This window comes from Salvelinus sp. IW2-2015, linkage group LG1 (assembly GCF_002910315.2).
Source record: "Salvelinus sp. IW2-2015 linkage group LG1, ASM291031v2, whole genome shotgun sequence".
Lineage (NCBI taxonomy): Eukaryota > Metazoa > Chordata > Actinopteri > Salmoniformes > Salmonidae > Salvelinus > Salvelinus sp. IW2-2015.
In genome coordinates this window covers 31,310,426-31,322,709 of record NC_036838.1, presented here as the reverse complement: position 1 = coordinate 31,322,709, position 12,284 = coordinate 31,310,426, and the positions used below count along the sequence as shown (strand labels likewise).

Below are 12,284 nucleotides of genomic sequence, written 5' to 3'. Positions count from 1 at the left end.
CCATCACAAAGCCCTGACCTCAATCCCATAGAAAATGTGTGGGCAGAACTGAAAAAGTGTGTGCGAGCAAGGAGTCCTACAAACCTGACTCAATTACACCAGCTCTGTCAGGAGGAATGGGTCAAAATTCACCCAACTAATTGTGGGAAGCTTGTGGAAGGCTACCCAAAACATTTGACCCAAGTTAAACAATTTAAAGGCAATGCTACCAAATACTAATTGAGTGTATGTAAACTTCTGACCCACTGGGAATGTGATGAAAGAATTAAAAGCTGATATAAATCATTCTCTCTTCTATTATTCTGACATTTCACATTCTTAAAATAAAGTAGTGATCCTAACTGACCTAAGACAGGGAATTTTTACTCGGATTGAAGGTCAGGAATTGTGAAAAACTGAATTTAAATGTATTTGGCTAAGGTGTATGTAAACTTCTGACATAAGGTATCTGTTTTGAATTTTTTATACATTTGTAAAAATATATATATATATATATGTTTTCACTTTGTCATTTTGGGATATTTTGTGTAGATTGATGAGATTTTTATTTAATCCATTTTAGAATAAGGCTGTAACATAACAAAATGTGTAAAAAGTCAAAGGGTCTGTCTGAATACTTTCCGAAGGCACTGATGTGACTGTGATTTTTCTTGTCATTGTGCTCTTGTTTTCTTATTGTTACAAATTGCCCTTTTGTGGTGATAAAGATTTATTGAACACATGTAAATGCTACAATGTGTTAATTGACAGGATGCCTCCATTGCTCACCGTTTTCACTCCATGAGGGAGAAGCACCCTCAAAAGTTCAACAGCAGGTGAGAGTGACTGAAAGGTCAAGGATCAAACAAAGAGTGTTGAGTGTGAAGAGTGAAAAATCTGTTATGGCTGGGTGTGATTTTGTTTATCTCTGAGCACTGACCCAAAACAATGTGCTTTTTGTTTTCTCTGCAAGGATGAAGAACAAACTGTGGTATTTTGAGTTTGCCACCTCTGAGACCATCTCTGCCTCCTGCAAGAAGCTAAAGGAGTGTCTCAGCATTGAGGTGAACACTGAAGAGTCTTGAATCCTAGTTATTTTAGTTTGTGGTTAAATGGATCTTACCATAGTTTAAGTGTACAGTGTTGTGAAAAAATATTTGCCCCCTTTCTAATTTTCTCTACTTTTGCATATTTTTTGTACTGAATGTTAGCAGATCTTCAACCAAAACCTAATATTAGATAAAGGGAACCTGAGTGAACAAATATCACCGTTCATATTTCATAAACAAAGTTATGTAAAACCCAATGCCCTTGTGTGAAAAAGTAATTGCCCCCTTACACTCAATAACTGGTTGAGCCACCTTTAATTTTAAATTTGTTTCTTTTTAGATATTTTCATGTAGACTATTGTGTGTTTTGGATCATTGTCTTGTTGCATGACCCAACTGCACTTTAGCTCACAAACGGATGGCCTGACATTCTCCTGTAGAATTCTCTGATACAGAGGAGAATTCATGGTTCCTTCCATTAATGCAAGTCTTCCCRGTCCCGAGGCAGCAAAGCATCCCCAAACCATCACACTACCACCACCATGCTTGACTGTTGGTATAAGGTTCTTACTATGGAATGCAGTGTTTGGTTTTCGCCAGGCATAATGGGACCCATGTCCACTTGCGACTTTATCATGTAAATCTTGGTGGGGCAAATTCAACATATTTTTTTATGATACATGCCTAAAAGCTAAACAATACATTAATTCCACTATAATGGYGACAAAGGTTACCCACAAACTGTTAGGGCCTACATAAAGCCATCCCAACAGCAGAGCTTTCTTTCAGGACCATGGGGTGAATCCTTACCACCGCTACACCTGGCTATCAGCGGAGCCTTGTCTGGCAGCGAAACAGTTCATTCAGCCTCATTTACTGCCTTTTTAAAAAACATAGCTGAAATGGCTGACTTGCTTAAAAAAATGTGGTTTCTACTGACAATTGAGATGTACAAACTATGGCATAAGGGAACAATGAGCGCATAAGAGGCAATCCGTCATTTCGATTAAGACATTAATGAGCGAGCTAGAACGGACGTAGTCAATATAACTATTTGTTCAGCACTTTTGAAATGTACAGCGACAGAATTCAGCACATGGGCCATTCTTACAGTATTGTCTCTGTACACCAAGTCCGAATCGAAGTATAAATAAAGGGGGAATATAAGCAGACAATGAAAGCTCTTACAATATTCAATGATTACATTTCTCTAAAACAGGCTATAGGCTACATGTGGACCACCAAGTTAGAACAGCAGGCGAAATTAATATTGGGGTGATGCACATGGGCTACTAACATCTTACTACACAACATACACGTAGTATTACTTTCTTAGCTACAGTATAYATATCTCCCTGGCATATTACATAATTTATGCAGCAGCTTACAAGACATTTTTGGACTCACCTTGTTGTGCTGTGCTCACTTGAACAGGAAGGTGGCGTGGCAGTCCTTCTTGTGGGTAAATTTTGTCATCAAACTTTGTCATCAATGTCTGGCATTCTCTGGATTTATGGTGCTTTGAAGACAACTGGGATGTTGAATCATGACGTCAGTGATCTTCAGGTCGGAGCTCTAGCAAGGGGCACGGGTTCCCGACTTGGAATTCTGAGTTGGATGACCATTCAAACCGTATTTTCCCAGTCGGCACTAATTTTTTTCAGAGTTTCCAGTTGTCTTGAACTCACTGAAGTATGAGATTTCCGAGTTTCCAGTTGTTTTGAACGCGTCAGAAGTCATGCTGGATTGACAACATGGCCTATGTATTCAACCTTTTCTGGGCCATGGTGTTGATTGTGAATGTTTATCCTTTTTAAGCTTGGAAAAGAGACCCTTAAACCCAGACTTGGATCACACACCCTCTCCACTGAATAGCAGGCTGGCTATTGATTGCTTTGCAACGCTTGCAGTTAGACACTGATTCCTGAATTTGCGATTTACAACTTGTTGTGTAATGTTTATGGCCGATGAGCACAGATGTGTTTTATCTATAATTTATCTTCWTATGACGAGTATTGAAAAGGATTTGCCAGTAGACTGTCGACTTGATTAATGATGATGACTGCTTGTCTAGCTAAGATTTTGAAAGTATGATGTTGACATGATCAGTCCAATCAAAGCTACGGTAGATATAACGTTATTTGACGTCATTTTATCTGTGGCCAATGACCTTGAGCCTTCTTGGATGGGTACGTCTAATGTAAATCTATGGCAGCACCCAAGGGACTTTAATTTTCGAGCTCTCCCTGTAGATTTTGCAGCGATATAGTGTCCCCATGAGTGACAGAACACTGAGCCAATCACGGCGCAACTAGAGAACATTACTAACCCCTACGCTCTGTATTTCCCGTTGGCTGCCCCACCACCATAGAAAGCACTAAGCTAGGCTGAAACACAGGCAAAATAAATAGCTAAAACAAATATATACAATACCAGTCAAAAGTTTGGACACACCTAATCATTCCAGGGTTTTTCTTTATTTTTACTATTTTCTACATTGTAGAATAATAGTGAAGACATCAAAACTATGAAATAACACATACGGAATCATGTAGTAACCAAAAAAGTGTTAAACAAATCAAAATATATTTGAGATTCTTCAAAGTAGCCACCCTTTGCCTTGATGACAGCTTTGCACACTCTTGGCATTCTCTCAACCAGCTTCATGAGGTAGTAACCTGGAATGCATTTCAATTAACAGTTGTGCCTTGTTAAAAGTTAATTTGTGGAATTTCTTTCCTTCTTAATGCGTTTGAGCCAATCAGTTTTGTTGTGACAAAGTAGGGGTGGTATACAGAAGATAAGCAAAGAGCAAAGAGAAATGACAGTCCATCATTACTTTAAGACATGAAGGTCAGTCAAACAGGAACATTTTAAGAACTTTGAACGTTTCTTCAGGTGCAGTCGCAAAAACCATCAAGCACTATAATGAAACTGGCTCCCATGAGGACCGCCACAGGAAAGGAAGACCCAGAGTTACCTCTGCTGCAGAGGATAAGTTCATTAGAGTTAACTGCACCTCAGAAATTGCAGCCCAAATAAATGCTTCAGAGTTCAAGTAACAGACACATCTCAACATCAACTTTTCAGAGGAGACTGCGTGAATCAGGCCTTCATGGTCGAATTTCTGCAAAGAAACCACTACTAAAGGACACCAATAAGAAGACGAGACTTGCTTGACCCGTCATTTGAATCATGTAGTAACCAAAAAAGTATTAAACAAGATTCTTCAAAGTAACCACCCTTTSCCTTGATGACAGCTTTGCACRCTCTGGCATTATCTCAATAAWTTTTTTATTTGTAACATGCACTGAATACAGTGAAATGCTTACTTACAATCCCTTCACCAACAATGCAATTTTAAGAAAAATAAGTGTTGAGGAAAAAATAGATAAATAAAAAATAAAAGTAACAAATAATTAAAGATCAGCAGTAAAATAACAATAGCAAGGCTATATACAGTGGGTACCGAGTCAATGTGCGGGGGCACTGGTTAGTCGAGGTAATTGAGGTAATATGTACATGTAGGTAGAGTTAAAGTGACTATGCATAGATAATAAACAGAGTAGCAGCAGCATAAAAGAGGGGGGGGGGGCAATGCAAATAGTCTGGGTAGCCATTTGATTAGCTGTTCAGGAGTCTTATGGCTTGGGGGTAGAAGCTATTAAGAAGTMTTTTGTACCTCAACCAGCTTCATGAGGAATGCTTTTCCAACAGTCTAAACACTTGTTGGCTGCTTTTCCTTCACTCTTCGGTCCAACTCATCCCAAACCATCTCAATTGGGTTGAGGTTAGGTGATTGTGGAGGCCAGGTCATCTGATGCAGCACTCCATCACTCTCCTTGGTGAAATAKCCCTTACACAGCCTGGAGGTGTGTTTTGGGTCATTGTCCTGTTGAAAAACAAATGCTAGTCCCACTAAGCGCAAACCAGATGGGATGGCGTATTGCTGCAGAATGCTGTGGTAGGCATGCTGGTCAAGTCTGCCTTGAATTCTAAATAAACCACCGACAGTTGCACCAGCAAAGCACCCCCACACCTCCTCCTCCATGCTTCACGGTGGGAACCACACATGCAGAGATAATTAGTTCACCTCACCTACCAAACACTGCATTCCACAGTAAGAGCCTCATACCATCAGTCAAGCATGGTGGTGGTAGTGTGAAGGTTTGAGGACCTGGAAGACTTGCCTTAATAGACAGAACCATTAATTCTGCTCTGTATCAGAGAATTCTACAGGAGAATGTCAGGCCATCCGTCTGTGAGCTGAAGCTGAAGCGCAGCTGGGTCATGTAGCAAAACAATGATCCAAAACACACAATCAAGTCTACATGAAAATGGCTAAAAAGCAACAAATTTGAAGTTTTGGAATGGTCTGGTCAAAGTCCAGACCTAATCCCAATTGAGATTTTGCGGCAGGACTTGAAACGAGCAGTTCATGCTTGAAAACCCACAAATGTTGCTGAGTTAAACCAGTTCTGCATGCAAGAGTTGGCCAAAATACCTCCACAGCGGCGTGAGAGACTGATCAACAACTACAGGAAGCATTTGGTTGCTGTCATTGCAGCTAAAGGTGGCACAGCCAGTTATTGGCTGCATTTCAAACTCAAAGTAGACAGCCCTTGGCCCTTAACCCTGAGCCCTATGCTCTTGGGGTAATCCCCGCGGCCATATTTGTAAATAAGTTAGAAATTGTGCTAATAATGCACAAATACGTCTCATAAATGTTTAGTTAGCTTTTGGAAATTATAGAAATAAATGTTTTTCCTTCTTCAGAAGTAGCTAGGCAGGCTAACGTTAGTTAGCTATTTAWTTTGCTAGCTATYATAAAGTAGGTGTATATTAATAATTATATAGTTAATATAAGTAGACATGCAATCATAGTTGACTGTAGCGCATATAAATCACCCACAAGCTACCTGTSGCTGAAAACACAATCATCGCGGGATGAACGAGTGGCGAATTTCCGAGCAAAYGCGGTCCATTTAAAAATCATTCCTTCCTCCCTCGTCCAGCAAGTGTATACTCGTCAGACATCATGATACGTCATCAGAAGTGTCCACTTCATTTGAGGGCTGAGGGGATAGGGTGTGTCTTTTAAGTGTATGGAATGCAGCCATGAGTGTAAGGGGGCAATTACTTTTTCACATGGAAATTGGGTGTTGCATAACTTTCTTAGTTAAATACAATAAGTATACATTTTTGTAGTTATAGGTGAACTCAGGTGCCTTTTAATATTAGGTTTTGGTTGAATATCTGATAACATTCTGTATCAAAATATGCAAAAATAKAGAAAATCAGAAAGGGGGCAAATGCTTTTTCCCGGCACTGTAGATAGCAATAATTAATTTTGTCTCTTTACCCGTTTACCCTCTTTACCTGTCTGCCCGTCTATCTCTCAGTGCTGTGGGACACCGCTGGACCTGAGCGGTCACTCTCTGGAGGGCCTTGCAGTCATCAACATACCCAGCATGCACGGCGGCTCCAACCTGTGGGGTGAGGCTAAGAAGGCAGACAGAGACAATGTGTCAGAAGAGGAACCGCCTGAGGTCGTCACTGACCACGACATTCTGAAAATGAGCTCACAAGGTACTTTAGTGCATGCTTATCTCATACATTGTTGGAGGTTTATTTTGTTGCCTAGTGATATGAATGTTTACTGTAGCATTGTATGTAATATTGTCACTTTTCCCCTTACACAGACCATATGGTCTTATTTTTGGAGGGCGGCAGGTAGCCTAGTGGTTAGAGCGTTGGGCCACTAACAAAAAGGTTGCGATTTCGAATACTTGACAAGGTGAAAAATCTGTTGATCTGCCCTTGAGCAAGACACTTAACCCTATTTGCTCCGGGGTCGCCGTTGATAATGGCAGACTCTGGCCATGACCCCACTCTCCACATACATATTAATACACACTTGTACATGCAAGACATAGGAGCAATATAAGCACCCACCAAATTATTATGATATAATTTGTATTACAGTAGTTAAGTCACTATGTATGAGAATGAATGTCTGCTTAATGAGCTATTGACAATATTTTCTTGTTTTCTTTTCCCCCCACAGACCTAAGTGACAAGCGGATTGAGGTGGTGGGGTTGGAGGGGGCGATTGAGATGGGTCAGATCTATTCTGGGCTGAAGAGGGCTGGACACAGACTGGCTCAAACATCACAGATCACTATCAGGTAGACTTAATACAGGCTCTATACACAATTCTTCAGGTGTTATGCCTTTTTAACTTTTGGTATTAAAACATATCTCTCTCTCATTGCCTTTCTCAGGACACATAAAGCCTTGCCTATGCAGATTGATGGTGAGCCCTGGATGCAGCCTCCCTGCACTGTAAGTGTTATTAATATACCCCTTAAGTGAGTTTGGCCGTGGGATCTCTATGACCAATTGAATTAGAAATTGTGACAACTGGAGGAACATTTATTCTAAAATAAACATTGTTGATGTCCTTATGTTGGCTTGTTAGTTTTAGCAGTGGGCCAAGTCTCTTGACTCAATTTTGTTTCAGAAATACAATGTGATGTACTGGAGATCAGCATTTCCCATCCCTTTCCAGACCAGACACATTCTTTTTCTAGCCCTACACTGACACACCAGACAACTAATCAAGGTCTTGGTGATTCATTAATTCAGCGATTCTTGAAAGACGGACCAATCTCAAATATTCACAAATATTTGTCTTAATATTAACACAAATGTGAAATATATACAATTGAAGTCTGAAGTTTACATACACTTAGGTTGGAGTCATTAACTCGTTTTTCAACCACTCCACACATTTCTTGTTAACAAACTATAGTTTTGGCTAGTCGATAAGGACATCTACTTTGTGCATGACAMAAGTAATTTTTCCAACAATTGTTTACAGACAGATTATTTCACTTATAATTCACTGTATCACAATTCCAGTGGGTCAGAAGTGTACATACACTAAGTTGACTGTGCCTTTAAACAGCTTGGAAAATTCCAGAAAATTATGTCATGGCTTTAGAAGCTTCTGATAGGCTAATTGACATAATTTGAGTCAATATGGTGGGTACCTGTGGATGTATTTCAAAGCCTACCTTCAAACTCAGTGCCTCTTTGCTTGACATAATGGGAAAATTAAAAGAAATCAGCCAAGACCTCAGAAAAAAAATTGTAGACCTCCACAAGTCTGGTTCATCCTTGTGAGCAATTTCCAAACGCCTGAAGGTACCACATTCATCTGTACAAACAATAGATACGCGTATGAAACACCATGCGGACCACGCCAGCGCGTCATACCACTCTCAGGAAGGAGATGGTTCTGCTCCTAGAGATGAAATACATTTTGGTGCGAAAAGTGCAAATCAATCCCAGAAAACAGCAAAGGACCTGTGAAGATGCTGGAGGAAACAGGTACAAAAGTATTATTTCCACAGTAAACACAAGTCCTATATCGACATAACCTGAAAGGCCGATCAGCAAGGAAGAAGCCACTGCTCCCAACCGCCATAAAAAAGCCAGACACTACGGTTTGCAACTACACATGGGGACAAAGATCTACTAATTGGAGAAATGTCCTCTGGTTGATGAAACAAAAATATAACTGTTTGGCCATAATGACCATCGTTATGTTTGGAGGAAAAAGGGGGAGGCTTGCAAGCCGAAGAACACAATCCCATACCCACCGTGAAGTATGGGGTGGCAGCATCATGTTGTGGGGGTGCTTTGCTGCAGGAAGGACTGGTGCACTTCACAAAATAGATGGCATCATGAGGAAGGGAAATGATGTGGATTATTGAAGCAACATCTCCGGACATCAGTCAGGAAGTTAAAGCTTGGGTCTTCCAAATGGACGTTGCACCGTAGCATACTTCCAAAGTTGTGGCAAAAATGGCTTAAAGACAACAAAGTCAAGGTATTGGACTGGCCATCACAAAGCCCTGACCTCAATCCAATAGAACATGTGTGGGCAGAACTGAAAAAGCTTGTGCGAGCAAGAGGCCTACAAACCTGACTCAGTTACACCAGCTCTGTCAGGAGGAATCGCCAAAATATACCCAACTTATTGTGGGAAGCTTGTGGAAGGCTACCCAAAGCGTTTGACCCAAGTTAAACAATTTAAAGGCAATGCTACGAAATACTAATTGAGTGTATGTAAACTTCTGACCCACTGGGAATGTGATGAAATAAATAAATGCTGAAATAAATMATTCTCTCTACTATTATTCTGACATTTCACATTCTTAAAATAAAGTGGTGATCCTAACTGACCTAAGACAGGGAATTTTTACTAGGATTAAATGTCTGGGATTGTGAAAAACTGAGTTTAATGTATTTGGCTAMGGTGTATGTAAACTTCCGACTTCAACTGTATATATTTTTGATAGACCAAAGTATCACCAATCACACCATGTAAAGGAACAACATCCTAATTCTTCAAAAAATATCCATAAAATGCAACTAAATGGATTTATGTCAACTCCGTCTGACGCTATAAAAGGCTTTTAATTTGTACATAGTTCAACAAGTGTTTGAAGGCCTTGATTTGTTTAATTCTAACAGATTATTCAAATGTTTGTACAACTCTCCAAACTTAATTTTGTTTCGTTTTATACCACTATATAATACTCCAGGGCTAATTTCGTTAGCATTTTGGCATGTTTTTCTAGAGAAAGAACATAAAACAATATTTTATAAAGCTAACATTATCCCTTTGTTTTTCCTCCGTTGCTTTATGACTATAAACCCTAAAATAAATAAACATATCTGAACCAAAATGTATATCCTATCAAGGAGATGGAGTTGACAGTTTATTGTTGTGACCATGGTGATTTCAATATTGCTTGTTTTAAATGTATTAAAAGTAGACAACTTTACAGACCATGAGCGGTCTTGTTGCACTACATGTAATGAGGACATGAAGAAGGGGGCCTTATTGTGGAGTTGACCGTGCTCATTCCTGAATCACTTAGGGTTTTAGACAAATCTGACAGTTTACCAATTTTTGGGGGGACCAAACATTTTTAGGAGTCACAGTTTTGAGATCAATATTATTTAAAGTTTCAGAGGGCTATTGCAAGAAACGACATAAGATCMTTTTTCAGTTAATATGAATTATAACCAGTTTATACAATTTTAAACACATTTTTTGAGCGTTTGAAATTGGGATCCTTTGCTCCGGACAAGGGCATTTCTGTTCGTAGAGCGKACATGGAAATTAATAATATTGCAAATATTAAAACAATTCCAATAACAAGTATTTCCCTTATAAAATTCCCTTAAATTAAAATGAATCTCAAATAATGCTATAAAAATTAAAAGTTTCCCTGCCGGATAAGGATTGTCCCGACTTTCAATAATAGTTGAATTACTTCAATCAGGTGTATCCGTGCAGGGATAGGACAAAAATGTTTGCCTACCAAAAGAGGGTATGGGGATAAGGGAAACACTGTTGTAGACTGTGATGACTGTAAAACCTCCTGAATTTTCCACCCTGTGTTCAGATCCACATCACACACAAGAACCAAGCCAACATGCTGATGGCTGCTCCTGCCAAATCATCAGGCTTCTTCCACCTCAAGTAGAGGAAAGGTGGGCTGCACCACTGAGACTGAAGAGGTCCGGGTGTAGGGTGAGGTTGCGCTTTGACACTGATCTTGGATCAGTTTTTCATTTTCCCAACTAATGGTTAAGGTTTGGATTGGGTGAGTGGATGCTTATCCTAGATCTGTACCTAGGGGAAACTTCACCCAGAAGCAGAGGTCCACTGACTGCTGAAGGACCACTGCCATAAAGGAACCAACATTTTCGTAAAAACATTCTTCATGTCTGAATTTCTTCCTGAAACACTAGTAGCAATTGATTAACATTGATACTCTACTCATTTCCATAACAAAAAACTCAGAACTATCCCAGGCTTGTGTTGATTTGAGTAAGTCCCTTAATGTTAAGCTTTATATTACATTGCTATTACATTTTGTATCTGTTTGTATTAGTTATGTATAATTCCATAGTATTCCATGAGTTTGATTACTTTTAAGCCTTATTGTTATGTCTCAGCACAGTAATAGATCTCCTGTTTGTTTATCTGCGTTCTATAGCATTTTCACACAAATGTTTTTGTATCCATATTGATTAACGTGATAGGCCAATAGTCTGTGTCGCTATATAATGCCGTTCATTGTCAAATCTAAGTATGTTTCGCCTACTCAGCAAGTTTCTTGTAGAGGATACAGCTCAGACAGCTGAGGGTATCGTTCGCGTTGCCCGACCTCACTTAAAGGCCCAGTGCAGTCAAATTAGATTTTTCTGTGTTTTACATATATTTCCACACTATGAGGTTGGAATAATACTGCGAAATTGTGAAAATTATGATAATGCCCTTTTCATGTAAGAGCTGTTCGAAAAGACAGACTGAAATTTCAGGTGGTTTTGATGGGATGCAGTGTTGGCCTGCCTGGTGACATCAGGTAAATGCATTAAAAGAACAATAAGAAAGAGTTCCAAACCTCTGCCAATAACAGATAGTTTTCTGTTTTCCCCTCCCCACTCAAACCACTCCCTAAGTCATAGCAAAATTCTTGCTTGAGAAATTGCTCTTGCTAAGAAGCTATTTTTGTTTCTTTTTAAGCATTTTGATTGAAAACATTCACAGTAAGGTACTTAATTGTTACCCAGAAATGATTTGATATTGAGATTTTAAAAAACACCTGCATTGGGCCTTTAACACTTTGTCACAAGCAGCACTTCCTCATGAACACTAACCTAATCTCTCTGCTTAGTGAGACTGCTTCCAAACCACAACTACTGAGATGCTGTCCTCAAGAAAAAAAGAGACCTGGCTTTTCTCTTTAAAGAAATAAATGTTTAGCCTACAGTATGTGTATTCATGTATCTATCATGGTAAGAGATCTTTAAAAAAAGACAGCAATTTCTTATCTCTGCCTGTAACGATGTGTGCTGAGAGTCGAGAAGCAAGTTCAGGGAGTGAGTGTTTTAATAAATAAATGCAACATAAAACAAAACAAGAAACACGAACAACGCACAGACTAAACACTGGAACAGAAACAATAACACCTGGGGAAGGAACCAAAAGGGAGTGACATATATAGGGAAGGTTATCAGAGAGGTGATAGAGTCCAGGTGACTCTGATGACGCGCAGGTGCGCATAACGATGGTGACAGGTGTGCGCTATAACGAGCAGCCTGGTGACCTAGAGGCCAGAGAGGAAGCCCGACGAGCCGTCTGAGGCAGGGGAGCCCGACGAGCCCGGC

General features: G+C 39.7%; 1 protein-coding gene across 5 annotated transcripts in view; it reads left to right on the top strand.

Moving 5' to 3' along the window:
* Window positions 1-11,886, top strand: part of LOC111965130 (diacylglycerol kinase alpha) — a 34,648-nt gene extending 22,762 nt beyond the window's left edge. For all 5 annotated transcript variants that reach the window (XM_023989172.2, XM_023989166.2, XM_023989142.2 and 2 more), the window contains 7 exons: window positions 751-815; window positions 953-1,043; window positions 6,431-6,617; window positions 7,096-7,216; window positions 7,313-7,373; window positions 10,514-10,641; window positions 10,748-11,886. In XM_023989172.2, coding sequence (XP_023844940.1) covers window positions 751-815; window positions 953-1,043; window positions 6,431-6,617; window positions 7,096-7,216; window positions 7,313-7,373; window positions 10,514-10,594 — 606 coding nt within the window. In that variant the 3' untranslated portion in view covers window positions 10,595-10,641; window positions 10,748-11,886. The remainder of the gene's footprint in view (window positions 1-750; window positions 816-952; window positions 1,044-6,430; window positions 6,618-7,095; window positions 7,217-7,312; window positions 7,374-10,513; window positions 10,642-10,747) is intronic.
* The last annotated feature ends 398 nt before the right edge of the window (window positions 11,887-12,284 follow it).